Source organism: Canis lupus, chromosome 16 (genome assembly GCF_048164855.1).
Source record: "Canis lupus baileyi chromosome 16, mCanLup2.hap1, whole genome shotgun sequence".
NCBI classification, from domain to species: Eukaryota; Metazoa; Chordata; class Mammalia; order Carnivora; family Canidae; genus Canis; species Canis lupus.
The window spans coordinates 4,741,519-4,755,054 of NC_132853.1; the positions used below are offsets into that span (position 1 = coordinate 4,741,519).

Here is a 13,536-nt window from a genome sequence, read left to right on the forward strand (position 1 = left end):
GCAGCCTTGTTTTGGAAGGGAGGAGAAGCCTTTGGTTTGAAGAGTAATTGTATGTGTACGCAGGAGGGATGGGGAAGCTCTAGTGGCCTTTTCATGGGGGGGGGGGGGTGGTATTAAGAAAACTATCCAGCCAACCAAATGATTGGTTTTCTTTCAAGAACCTTTCCTGGTTTTATGAGATGTGCATATTCTTCACTCACATTTCTCTTCCTGCCTCAACTTCAGTGTGATGTCTTATGGTCTTACACTAAGAGAGCCCTGCCTGTGCCTGCTCTGGCCCAGAGTGAGCATGGTGGTGAGGGGTGCTAGCACCACAGGTGTAGCTGTCACTTACCAGCTGCCCCTAGCCCACAGAATCCTAGGGACCCCTTTGACTGTCGGCGAGGTGGGTGCCACCATTGTTCCTGTTTAATAGGCAAGGAAGGTAGAGCTTAGTCAGGTCAGGGGGCTTGCCCAGGGCACAAGTAAGTGCTGGTGAGAATTCAGGTCCTTGCTCTGTAGCTGTCTTGTTCTTAGCTTCTATCAGGCCTTCACCTGCAGCTGTGAACCTGCAGGGAGGAGGGTGCCATTTGGAGGGTGTTGAACTCCAGGCTGCTGTAAGACCTCCCAAATCCACCTGTGCTCTAAGTTCTGTCATGCTAAAGAATGGGTGCTGTAAATATATCTTACTGCATTGTAAGTGGCTGTGGATGTTGCTGTGGTTATTAGACCACAGATCAATTTAAGTGTGTTGGTGACTTATAACAGCTTTTTGTTTCCAGGGGTTTTTTCTTAGTCAACAGATACCAAAAATAGAACTAGTCTTTCTTTTAGTGTTGAAAAGGGTAGTCTCTAAAATACATTTATGTATATATCTGTACATTTCCTTATATTTCTGTATGCGTGGATGTGCACATAAATGCTGCCCTATACTGTGTGAACTGTGTGACCATAGGGACAGTAACTAAGGGTTGTAGGGAGAGGAGACTTTCCTTTTTTTATTTTGTGCCTTTTTACTTAGGTTTATAATTTCAGCATGCATCTGTATTACTTTTATGCAAGAAATTCAGGAAGTCCTTGATAATGTTAGGTGCCCCTGGGCTGGATGGACTAAGGTTTCTGAGAATGAGGATGGGGACCTTGTCCACATCTGCCTTCCTGGCTTCAGCACACCATGCATGGGCTGTGGGGGGCACTCAGTCATACCTGCCACCTGAATTTTTGGATTGCTGCCTGTTTGTGGGGGCCTGCCTTAGCTCCATAAATGTAGGTGCTTCCCTTCCCAAGAAGATGCCCTCCTGGTCCTTTTCTCTGGGTTCAATCAGTTTCACAGGTTTTGTCCCTTTTTTTAATGAGATCTTTGGACCTCCATCTCTAAATCCAGCCTTCTTTCTCACACTCTGCTGCTTTCTCTCCTCCACAGGGGTACAGCCATGGTGGCGCTTCCCCAGCTCATTCTCCCTCCCTCAGTGAGAAGGTGGGATGTTGGAGGTTGAACATCTGGTGGGTGGTTTGGAAGGTACGGGGTGGGAATGGGGGAGTGGTGGTGAGTGCCGCAATGAGTGATGGCATTAAAGTCTGACATGTGCTTACGTGGCTGGACAGGGCTTCTCTTTGAAAGCTAGATGCTGCTGCTTGCCAGGAAAAGAGGTTTGGCCAGTTTGGGGAGGGTCAGGAGGAGGTAGAGATAACAGCCCTGCCAGCCCATACAACAGGGACTTTCTGGAGCTGCTGGCCAGTAGTCCAGCACCAGAGTGCTGGTTACCTTGGGGGAAGCCTTTTGGTAATAGGAAATCTGCATGCTGTTGCTGTGTGTGTGTATTCGTGTGTGTGCATACACACATAGACTTAACGCTCCTGAAGTGATGGAGGGGTTGTTCTGCCCACAACCCTCTCTGTTTCTTTCTTATGTGTCTTGTCATAGCTTCTGTTCAAGACACAGGAAGGTGGAGCCAGCCTCCACCATATCTACGGAGAGCAGTCCACTCCACACTGAGGAAGCAGGCTCCGAAACGGGGCTTGGGATCCATTTCCATACTTGTCTGAAACATTTGGAAGAGATCACTCTCTTGTAATTGAACATTCCTGGACGTGTGTATTTTCTTTGAAAAGACCTCCATACACTTAGGAAAAAGTGGTTATTTTGCTTCTCAAAAGTGGTCTGCACCCAGACTGTCTCATGTTATTTTCTTGGTTTCCTGAGCCTGCGATGCTGAAGGAGAATTCTGAAAGTTTGGAAGGAAACCAGCATGGCATATGGGATTTTCCTTCCCTCTTCAGGAGCCCACACACAAGAACAGATTCTGTCATACCGAAACAAGAGATGAAGGATTGTTCTGTGGTCCTGATACAATTGCCACGTTCTTGTGAAGTTACATCATGAGAATTGCTTGCTCTTCAGCAGTGTTTTGGTTTCCAAGGAGGCATTAGTAGTGTGTGTGTGTGTGTGTGTGTGTGTGTGTGTGGTGAGAGAGCCAGAGGATAGAAAGATGGGGTTTTGGTGTGATTCCAATTAAAATGGCAAGCTCAGGAGATCCCTGGGTGGCTCAGTGGTTGAGTGCCTGCCTTCAGCTTAGGGCGTGATCCTGGAGACCCGGGATCGAGTCCCACATCGGGCTCCCTGCATGGAGCCTGCTTCTCTCTCTGCCTGTGTCTCTGCCTCTCTCTCTCTCTCTGTCTTTCATGAATAAATAAATAAAATCTTAAAAAAAAAAAATGGCAAGCTCAAAAAGCTGGAGCTCTGGCCTTCCTGCCAGACTGGCCCCTGTCCAGCAGGGGCCATGGTCAGTACAGACATATAAAAGTACATCCCTGAGTTAGTGTCATTAATCTCTTTGCACCTCCATTTCCTCATCTGTAAAAAAAAAATTTTTTTTAATGCATGGAAATCCCCAGCCAGAATGTGAAACAAAATGTCTAGTAAATTGGTGTTGACAGTGGTGAGCAGATAATGGTGTATGAGCTCCTTGAGGCCAAGGACTGGTCTGAATTCTCACAGAGCAGGGTTTAGGAGGTTTCACCAAGTTTGCTGAACAGATGAGGGAGTGACGAGGAGACTGGACTCTGTGGCTGTGGCTGTAATGTCTGGGCTATCCATGAAAACAGACTCTCTGGGGATCCCTGCCTAGCTTATTGGCCACCGTGTGTTAGGATGGACACAGGCTGGGGTCTGGTGAGGAGGAGAGCATGCTCCCTTGTACTCCTGGCACACTGGCACATCAGGAGTCCTTTCACACCCCGGGCTTCCATACTTGCACAGGGTACCCTCATCAGCCCTTTCCTTGAAATGTTCCCACTAGTCGTTTGAAAGCCATCACTCTTCTCAGTGATGTCTTCTTTGACCCCCCCGGGAAAACCTGTGATCTCTTAGAACACATGTCCCTTGAATATCTACTTACTGGGTGTTCTCCCTACTATACTGCAGGACCCTGGAGGGCAGGGCTGTGTCATTTTTTACTCTGGATGCCCAGAACTGGTCCGCCAGGGGGCTCATTGGGTGGGTGGGTGGTATGTGAATGAACGAACAGCTGTGGGTGGGTGCATGAGTGAATAAATGAACAGCAGAACAACATGTGGCTGTTACCCCCTCATGATAGCCCCAAGTTTAGATGTCCTCCTTGGTTCCTCTTTCTTCTTCTCCCCTCACATGTGATCCATCACCAGGTCTTGTCTGTTTCCCTCCAGAGCCCCTCCCAGATCATCCCCCAGCAGTCCATGCCATTTCCTCTCTTACCCCTGCTGCCTCTGAGGCTCCGACTTTGTCTTTCTCCATCCAGTTCTATGCCCAGTAGCCAAAGTGACCTCAAAAACAGTAAGATCAGATTCTGTCATTCCCCTGCTCAAAACCTTTAGGACACCAGAGGGTTCCCACTGCACTCCAGATGAAACCCATACACCCACCATAGCATGTGAGGCCCTTCATGTGCTGGCCCCAGCCTATTCTGTCCACTGCCTTCTGCCCACTCGGGTCCATCTGCCTCCATCACAAGCATGCTAAGTTCATGTGTGTCTCAGGGCTTTGCACTTGCTGTGTTCTCTGCAAAGAACACACAGTGGTTTTTATGGGCTCACTCCTTTTTTTGGGGGGCGGGGGCTTACTCCTTCCTAAGGTTTCAGTCCAAATTTCACATCCTCAGAGCATCCTTCCTTGACCACTTGGCAAATACCATCCTCCATCCTATTTTAGTTTTTTGAGATATTTCTCACCATCTGAAGTTATCTTTTTTGTATCCATGTGTGTATTTTCTGACTTCTGCACTGGAATGTAAGTTCTGTGGGAGCAGAGCCTGCTCTCTTGATGTCTCCAATGCCTGAAACAGGGGTTCTGGACCAGGCATCACTGAATTTTAGTGGGAAAAAGATGACATATTTATTTTCACCAACTTCTAACTGAAATTTAGCATTTCTCTCAGTTACTAATATAGACACCGAATCACAGTAATAATAATAGTACTTGGGACTTTGTCACCAATAAAAATCACAGATGTTGGGGATCCCTGGGTGATTCAGCGGTTTAGTGTCTGCCTGCTTTTGGCCCAGGGAGTGATCTTGGAGTCCCGGGATTGAGTCCCACATCAGGCTCCCTGCATGGAGCCTGCTTCTTCCTCTGTCTGTGTCTCTGCCTCTCTCTCTCTCTGTGTCTCTCATGAATAAATAAATAAAATCTTAAAAAAAAAATCAGGTGTTTTCATATGACATAACAATCATTAGCCTCTTAGAATATCTATGCTCATAACTACTTTCAAATTATGGTAGTTATTAAACCCGCCAACAGATTTTGTTATTTAATGCAATAATAAAAAATATATGTACATGTATCCCCCTACATGAAGAAATATACATTATTATGTTATAAAGTATTTTATACAGTTATTAACTGTATTTTAATATAATTGGTTTCCTGGGTAATCCTGTGTAATTTTATTTTATGCATGTAGAAACTTTTCTGTGAGGAGGGACCCAGAGGTTTCACTAGGCTGCCAAAAGGGTCCAAGCCACAAAAATGGTTAGGAACTCCTCGCTAGAACGATGCCCACATGAAGTAGGAGCTCCATGAGTGAGTGAATGGTGCATATCTTTCTCCATTCAGATGAGCCCTTTGTGTTTTCAGGGTCAGGTTCCTGGTGGTGTGGCATGAACTTGGTGTTTAAGAAGTAGCCCTGGCCCAGGTCTTTTGGAAAGCCACTCTAACTACCGGCCACTGAAAAAGAGGCATCTACCACAGAGTTGGGGGTGGGAGCCAGGTCACTGCCCTCCTTTTCTTTCAGACACAGGCTTTGCCTTTAGCTTCTCCATGCATCTGCCCCTTTTACACTCTGGCCGACTATCCCTGTACCAGGCAGGATCTGGCCACCCCCTAGAAGCAAGGGCACAGTGCCTCTGTTGGTTGACCAGCAGAGACCAGTGTCTCAGGGTCCGGAGTTCCTAGGAGAATCAGGTGGCCACTCTGGTCCAGTCATCAGGCGCAGTTGTCATCATCAGGGGCCTTCCCGTGGGGTGTGGAAGCAGTTCTCAGCAGGTTGCCTGGGCCAGGCTGACTCTGTTGGTGGGAGTCTAGTTTCTAATGAGGAATTGGGGCCTGGCCAGGCCTCAGGGACAGAAGGTAGATGGGTGGGGGTTTCTCTGGGCCCTGTAAAGGATATTCTGTTCTGCTTAGTTCTGTCATTTCGTAGCATGTGAAATATCACTTATTGGAGAGTTGCTGCTCATAACTTAGGCTATTTTTGTCCATGGGGAGACACGTAGGAGTTGGATCTCAAACAAGTGTTCTGTCTTTCTTTCCAGCCCAGGCTGCTTATAGGAAGCATAGGGGTAACACACTGCTGCTGATGTGCTTTGTCTCTAGGTGGGCCGGAGGGATGTGGGGTGGACAGATCAGGCCTCTTGGTGGAGGAGCTCTGCACTCAGACACCTGGACTCAGCCTGTGTTCCCCAGACACCTGGGGACCACAGCTGGGAACCCCTTTCCTGCAGTGGAAGCCTGTGGTTTCATAGCACAGTGCCGTGATTTCTTCAATTTTTTGTTTCTTTATTTTAGGAAAAAAGAATAGGTAGACTAGAACTGTAGGATTAGATTAATACTCACAGTAACTAATAACTTTGAGTGCTTGGTCTGTGGCTGGCCGGGTTGAAGTGTTTTATATGCGTTTTCTCGCTGGGTCCTCGTGGGCTTTGAAGGAGGCCCAGGCGCTGGTGTTGATGGACCAGGGTTTGAACTCCCCAGTCCCACCACTCAATGAGCAGTAACATCAGCCCTTGGTGCCGTGATTTCCAGGAGTAGAAGAGTCTCTCAGAGCCAACAACAGTCTCTTAGATGCAGTCTCTCTCCTGCATGGGGTTGTTGTGAAGTTGAAATGAGCTAGAAATGTAGTGCCTGGCTCAGATTCATGCAGTTGCCATTCCCTGGATGTGCTGGTGTGTCGACAGGGGCACGAAAGTGGAGACGATGCTGGAGAAATGGTCAGAGCTGGTGGCATCAGCCACCAGACAGGATGCACGGACTGAGCAAATGACCCGCCATGGAGGAGGGAGGAGGAGCGAGTATGGAGGAGAGTATGAGGATAAAACATGGCACCTGTGTGACTTGAGAATTTATGGTGTCAGGCAGGCAGGGAGCACTAAGGCCTCTGGTTGGGGCCAGGCAGAGCAGATTGGGCTCCATGTTGGACTCCCCTTGGTGAAGACCTGCAGAGTGCCAAGCATATCCTGAAAGGAGTAAAGCCCACCTCAGCCTGGAACAGGAGCAAGCTGGATCCACAAGGAACATCAGCTGGCTGTCTCACATGGACAGAATCCATGGTGATTCTGTCAGGCTTGGGTTGAGTCACTTCAGTCCGGCTTGAGCTGATCTGAACATGGTCCATCCAACAAGCTGGTCACTTCTGGCATAGAGAGCCTGGCTGGGTTGACCCCAACTCCCAGTCCACATGAGCTTGTTTGTCTGGTCTGAGACAGACCTGCAGCTTGAGCCAGTCTCATGCTGCTGCTTTGAGCTCTTGAGCGGGCCTTACTTTCAGCCATTTCTGGATTCCTGACTTTGAAGTCCCCATGTTACTTACAGGGTGTCTGTTGAAGGGTCCCATCTATCTGACTCCTGGGAGGCCTTCCCTTTGCCCCAGAGGCTCTTTCCCCTCCTCTCAGTCCTGTCTCTTCTGCACTGGAAATTCCTCAAAGTTTTTTGCTTATTAATAACCTTTCTCTCTTGTCATGTGCTAATGTAGTTTGTTTTTGCCATTTTGCTACTTCTTGGATTATTTCAAAGGGATGTAGAGGGGGGCAGTTAAACATGTGAGTTCAGGTTGCCATCATGAAACAGAGTTTGTGATTGCTGCTTTTGTTGTAGTGTAGTTCACATAACGTAAAATTCACCCATTCCCAGTGTACGATTCTGTGATGTTTAGTGAATTTACAGAGCTGGGTGACTGTCATGATGATCCAGTTTTAGAACATTTCCATCACTTCAGAAAAATCCCTTGTGCCTCTTTGCACACAGTCTTGTCTGCACCTTGTGCTTCTTTGCACACAGTCCTGCCTCCACCCCCAGCCAATCGCTGATGGGCTCCTATCTCTGAATTTGCCTTTTTTGGACATTTCATAAAAATGGGATCTTACAGTACAGTCTTTTTGGTCTGGCCTCTTTCACTTAGCATAGTTTTTTTGAGGCTTATTCATGTTACAGTTTGTATCAGTATTTCATTTCTTTATTGCTGAGTAGTATTCCACTGTATAGATATATCATTGTTGATCCATTCATGAGTTTAGATTGTTTCCAGCTTTTGGCTCTGATGAATTCACATATGTGTCTTTCATTTATTTTAAGGTAGCTACCTAGGAGTAGAATGGCTGATCATTTGGTAGATGAATGTTTAATTTTTCAAACAAACTATCAGGGATGCCTGGGCGGCTCAGTGGTTGAGTGTCTGCCTTTGGCTCAGGTCATGATCCTGGGGTCCTGGGATCGAGTCCCACATCGGGCTCCCTGCAGGGAGCCTGCTTCTCCCTCTAACTATGTCTCTGCCTCTCCCTCTCTCTTTCATGAATAAATAAATTAAAAAAAAAACTATCTAAAAAAAACCTATCAAACCACTTACCAAAGGAGAATGCCTCCCTACCAGCAATGTATAAGGGTTCCATTCATCTGTGTCCTTGCCAACACTTGGTGCTTTTTCTATATAGCCATCCTCACAGGTGTGAGGTGGTAAGCTCACTGTGGGTTTAATTTGCCTTTCCCCGAGGCATTTCTCTTCACCATCCCTAGGCCTTCTTTTGCTAAAGGTCTCTTCCTCTCTTTTGTGTGGCTATCTTGCACACCTGCCCCAGCACGGGCTCAGGGTCTTGGGGGAACCACAGGCCTGGCTCCTCCGAGGACAGAAGTGATTAACCGGTGGATGTTCCCAGCCTGTCCCCTTTCCCTGCTCCTGAGAGTTTGGCCTCTGAGGAAAAACTTAATCAAGCTATGCTTCCCCTTCTCTTCTTTCTTGTTTTATATGAAAATAATGGAGCATTCAGGAAAGTTGAGAGACTAGTGCACTGCACTCCTCCTGTCAGTGGATGTCACTTGTCAGGGTTTTGCCACAGTTGCTTTATCTCCACTTCAGTGTAGTTTGTGGATTGATTTGAAACCAAGTCGCAGACTCACTTTAGCACTGAATTCTGCCTTTCCGTCACCCAGATAGACTTTCTCCTTAGTCTCCCTTCTGTTGCTCTCATGCCCCAGAAGATGAATTGTAATTCCATATCATCCAAAATGTCCATATCCAGCCATCCCTGGTTGACCACCAAATGTCAAGAAAAGTCAGAAATCCAGGATTCTATGTGAAACCTTTTAATTAAATTTTTTTTTAAGATTTATTTATTCATGGTTCTTCTCAGTGTCTGGGAGAGGGAAGATGGGAGGGTGGAGGCTCATAGGCTGCTGCTGAGGAGGACATGGCTGACGAGGGAGCCAGCAGAGAGGTTGTGAGAGAATGGCCCTGTGGCTCTGGAGCTGTGTGAGGCAGAGCCTGCAGCACTCTGACCTTCCTTCTTGGTGCTTGACTCTGTCCTGTCTGGCACGCTGCTCTGCCATGGGCCCTGTGGCTGGGCTCCAGCAGGTCACAGGCTGGGCAGAGATATTCTCTGTCTACCTCCAGACCATCTTCCCCCCATGAGCTTCCGACGAGACCTTGCCCTCCGGGGTGGATTTTCTCTCAGGCACCGCGGGTTTGGCCTACATCCCAGATGAAGTTCTTCATGTTCTTCCACAAATCTGCTGTACCACCTCTGTTCCTTTTCTTAAGGAGGGATACACCGTCCTTCTGGCACTGCAGGCCAGACACTATTCATATCTCAGCTCATTCTTCCCTGTCCCCATCAGTCTCTGCCCCTGGTGCTCCCCATCTGCCTCCTTCTCTCTGACTTCACTGTGACAGCCTTACTTAGTGCAGATTATCTTCAGCTTTGGCCTGGATCATCGAAGTTGGCTTCCAGTTGGTACCTCCACCTTCCTCTCTCCTTCCCATTATATCCTCCCTACTTTCCTGGTCACTTTCCTGCTAAAAAGCAGGTGGCGGGGATCCCTGGGTGGCGCAGTGGTTTAGCGCCTGCCTTTGGCCCAGGGCGCGATCCTGGAGACCCGGGATCGAATCCCACGTCAGGCTCCCGGTGCATGGAGCCTGCTTCTCCCTCTGCCTGTGTCTCTGCCTCTCTCTCTCTCTCTGTGACTATCATAAATAAATAAAAATTAAGAAAATCTTTAAAAAAAAAATAAAAAGCAGGTGGCGGCTACAGTTCTGTGCTGTTCAGTGATGTGATAAATGCTCTACTAGAGGTATGTACACATCGTCACTAGAGCACTGAGTTCTGGTCCAAGTGGTTCAGGCATAATACTCAGAAGAAATGATGTTTGAGGAGGTCCTTGAATGATGGTGGGATCAGGGGACAGCATGAGTGAAGACGCCAAAGCACGAGTTACTTGACCTCTCTGTACCTCAAATTCCTCATATGTAACATGGGTGTGATAGGACCTGCCTAAGGCTGTTGTGAGTGTTAGTTGAGTCAATATACATAAAGTGCATGGCACATGGTGAGCACTCTGCAAATATTAGTTATTATCTCCTTATTACTGATGAAGTGGTCAAGTGTACAGGGAAACATGGTAGAATCAGTTTGTCATCTTTACCTGCTTTCATTTAAAACAAAGGTCACAAACTCTAGTACCTGAGAGGGCCAGGCATGTACCCAAACAATTGCACAGGCCAGGTAGGGTCCAAAAGCCTCTTGCTCCAGTAAAAGGGGCAGTTGCTGTTCTGCCCAGCTGATGGTCATCATGTGGGAATGTGGGCCTTGTGCTGTCAGGTATTTCCATTTTCAAGAAAAGTCAGAAATCCAGAATTCCATGTGAAACATTCTAATTCTCTCTCTCTCTCTTTTTTTTTTTTAAGATTTCATTTATTTATTCATGAGAGAGATGCAGAAAGAGGCAGAGACATAGGCAGAGGGAGAAGCAGGGTCCCAGCAGGGAGCCTTATGGGGGACTTGACCCCAGGAGCCCAGGATCACGACCTGAGCCGAAGGCAGACGCTCAACCAGTGAGCCACCCAGGCATCCCCAAAACCTTCTAATTTTTTTTTTTAAGATTTTATTTATTCATGAGAGAGAGAGAGAGAGAGAGAGAGAGAGGCAGAGACACAGGCAGAGGGAGAAGCAGGCTCCATGCAGGAAGCCCGATGTGGGACTCGATCTTAGAACCCCAGGATCATGCCCTGAGCCAAAGGCAGACGCTCAACCTCTGAGCCACCCAGGTGCCCCCAAACCTTCTAATTCTTAAATGTTGTTGATAAATTTTAAAAATATGAAAATCTGCACAAGCCAAAGAAACTACATCTGTGGGCCATATTTAGCCTGAAGGCCACTGGCTTATAACCTTCTTTTAAAGGTCTCCTTTGGGGTCTTCTGCTCAAATCCTAGCACAACATCCACCCCCCTCCCCACTCCTTACCTCCCACGAGGCTGGGATTAAGTTGGTTTTGAAGCTGGTTTTCATGAGCCCCTTTGCCTTTCAGGACTTCTCCAGACAGGTTATGTCACCGACAGAGGCTGCCCTGAAGCTCCCTGCGGCCTGGAGACTATGTACAAGAGGAATGGTCTGATGGCTAGTGTGTTGGTCACCTCTGCCACTCCACAGGTATAGGGGCTATGAGAATTGGGACAGCGGGTGGGGGTAGGGGGGCTCCTTTCAGCGGACCCAGGCCCCAGCTAAGTTGTGAACAGCAAGGCAGCAAGGCTCCATGAATACCACCATTCTTAGCACTCCTGAGGCCCTTGGCCACACCAGGCGTGAGATTTGGGAGGCAGTCAGCCCCGAGGATCAGTACATTTTCTACAGTCATTCGCTTCAAAGAAAAGCAAACACCTGCCCAGTCCAATTGTAGTAAGTGCCACATTCCATTTTGGTGGCAAGATGGGATCAGTCCTTTCCCAAGAAAAGCTGCTGCTGCTGATTGTAAATATGTCACACATTCCAGAATGAAGTCAGGCAGAAGTGATTCCAGCTGGCTCTGTGTTCTTATTTACCTTGCTTTGTAGGAGATGGCTGTAAGGACTGGTGGTCCGAGAGTAGCCTGGGAGAGTAGGGCCCCTGCCCTGCGGGCGTGGGGGTGTGGGGGTGTGTTTTCCAAGTGAAGTGATGGAACAGAGTCACGTGAAAGGAGTGGGTGTCATCAGGCCCAGGAGCACCACCTTGCCAAATGTGTAATGCCTGGCTCCCATGACAAACTGTCAAGGGAGTGCTCAGTCTTCTGAGCTTACAGGTCCCTCACAGTTGAGCTGGGCTTTTCAAATGATCCTGTGTGATTGGCTAGAAATTCACAGGAACCTATTCATATCTTATAAACCCTTAACAAATTCCTTCTTTTGATCTCTGCTTCTGAAAACAGACTTGTGAGTACCTTTTAAAAGCCCCTGATGGTGCCAGTATAGGTTTAAATGAAATCACTGAATCGTCATCACCACCACCACTAATATTTTTGGGGCAACCCTGTGTTAAGTAAAGCCTCTTGTATGAGTGTGTGTCTGGGCAGATGCAGTGGGGTGTTACAGGAAAGATATAAAACCTAAAATCCCAGGAATGGGCTGTTTGGTAACTGGAGGAATCAGGCTTCTCTTCTCATTTACAATTTACACTCCACCTAGAGTAAAACTTCTGTCTTTTCTGATTTCTCTGTGTGTATGTGCATATATATAAACACACACATATATGTATATACTGAGTATGTGTGAATACGTATGTGTATCTGGAGCACGGTAAGTACTCAAATAGTTGTTGAATGAAAGAACACATGTTTAATTGAAGTACTCAGTAAATTTTGGAGATTGAATGGCACCACACACACATCCACCCCCATAATTCAGTGCATCCTATATGCCAGGGCCTTGTCTTGCATGTTCCACAGGTGTTATCCCACGAATCCTCACAGTAGCCTGATCAGGTATGTACTGTTGCTTCACCCCTAGTTTATAGATGGGGGAACGAGGCAGGAAGAGGCGAATAAACTGGCTCAAATCACACAGCTGGTCAACGGTGGGTGGGGATTTAGAGCCAGACCCCTGTGACTCTCAAGCCAGTGCTCTTAACCCTGATGACACTACGCTGAGGAAGACAACCCTGTCAACCTGATGTAGCCTGCTTTCTGGAACGTGGTTGTGGAAGTGCAGAGTGACTTACAGGGAGTCATCTGCTTGGGGTCTGTGCATAAGACCGAAGGGGCAGAACAGACTGCCAATGTCGGAGGCATTCAGGATTTGTCTTTGTTACTTCTCAAAAGTTTAGCAAGTGCCATTATTAGGGAACTTCTAAAAAAGCCATGGCCGAGTCTGCCCAGGCCCCTTGAATCGGCATCTCCTGGGGGAGGAGGATTCCGCAATCTACTTTGTTAGCTTCATTTTATATAATCTGTGCCACAACCCTGGGGAGTAGGTGCCAGTGTGCCGTTTCACAGAGCTGAGATGGTAAGGTGAAGTAGCTTGTGTGAGGTCAGGCAGCAGGTGGTGTGGAGCTGGCATTTCCACCAGGCATGACTTCAGAGCTCTTAACCAGCATGATGTGCTACTTTTTAAGATCATCTTAGAGTTCTGGACATAACAGCCTTGTTGGTGAAACTTTTAAATGACACAGGCCTATTGAAATCTACACGTTTAAGTTTCCACGCCTCCTTTTAACCTCACATTTTCAGTTGTTGACTGTTGGTTTCCCTCATTGGCCTAAAAACACTCTAGTTTCCAGTAAGATTGTAAAGTTTTTCCAGATATAGCCATTTTGGAAAGAGTGAAATAAAGAAGAATTAATAAAAGCATGTTCTCTAAAACCCAGTCCAAGATATTGAGGTTAATGGAAACCACAAAATCCCTCTCCATGGGTTGAGACGAATAAAACCATTTATGAACAGGGCACAATTTTTGGGGTAGTAAGCTTGATTGGCTCCCCAAAGTAGAATTTGATGAAATTAAATAAAATCAAGGAGAAGGTATGTTCAACATTCTGGGATCCCCCACAGTGTTGGGTTTCATGAACCTGGCCAC

The 13,536-nt window shown here is 47.3% G+C and overlaps 1 protein-coding gene across 12 annotated transcripts in view; it reads left to right on the forward strand.

Moving 5' to 3' along the window:
* The window catches only part of RALGPS1 (Ral GEF with PH domain and SH3 binding motif 1), a 294,614-nt gene that overhangs the window by 39,909 nt on the left and 241,169 nt on the right, over window positions 1-13,536 (forward strand). For all 12 annotated transcript variants that reach the window (XM_072777971.1, XM_072777977.1, XM_072777976.1 and 9 more), the window contains one exon: window positions 11,022-11,143. In XM_072777971.1, coding sequence (XP_072634072.1) covers window positions 11,087-11,143 — 57 coding nt within the window. In that variant the 5' untranslated portion in view covers window positions 11,022-11,086. The remainder of the gene's footprint in view (window positions 1-11,021; window positions 11,144-13,536) is intronic.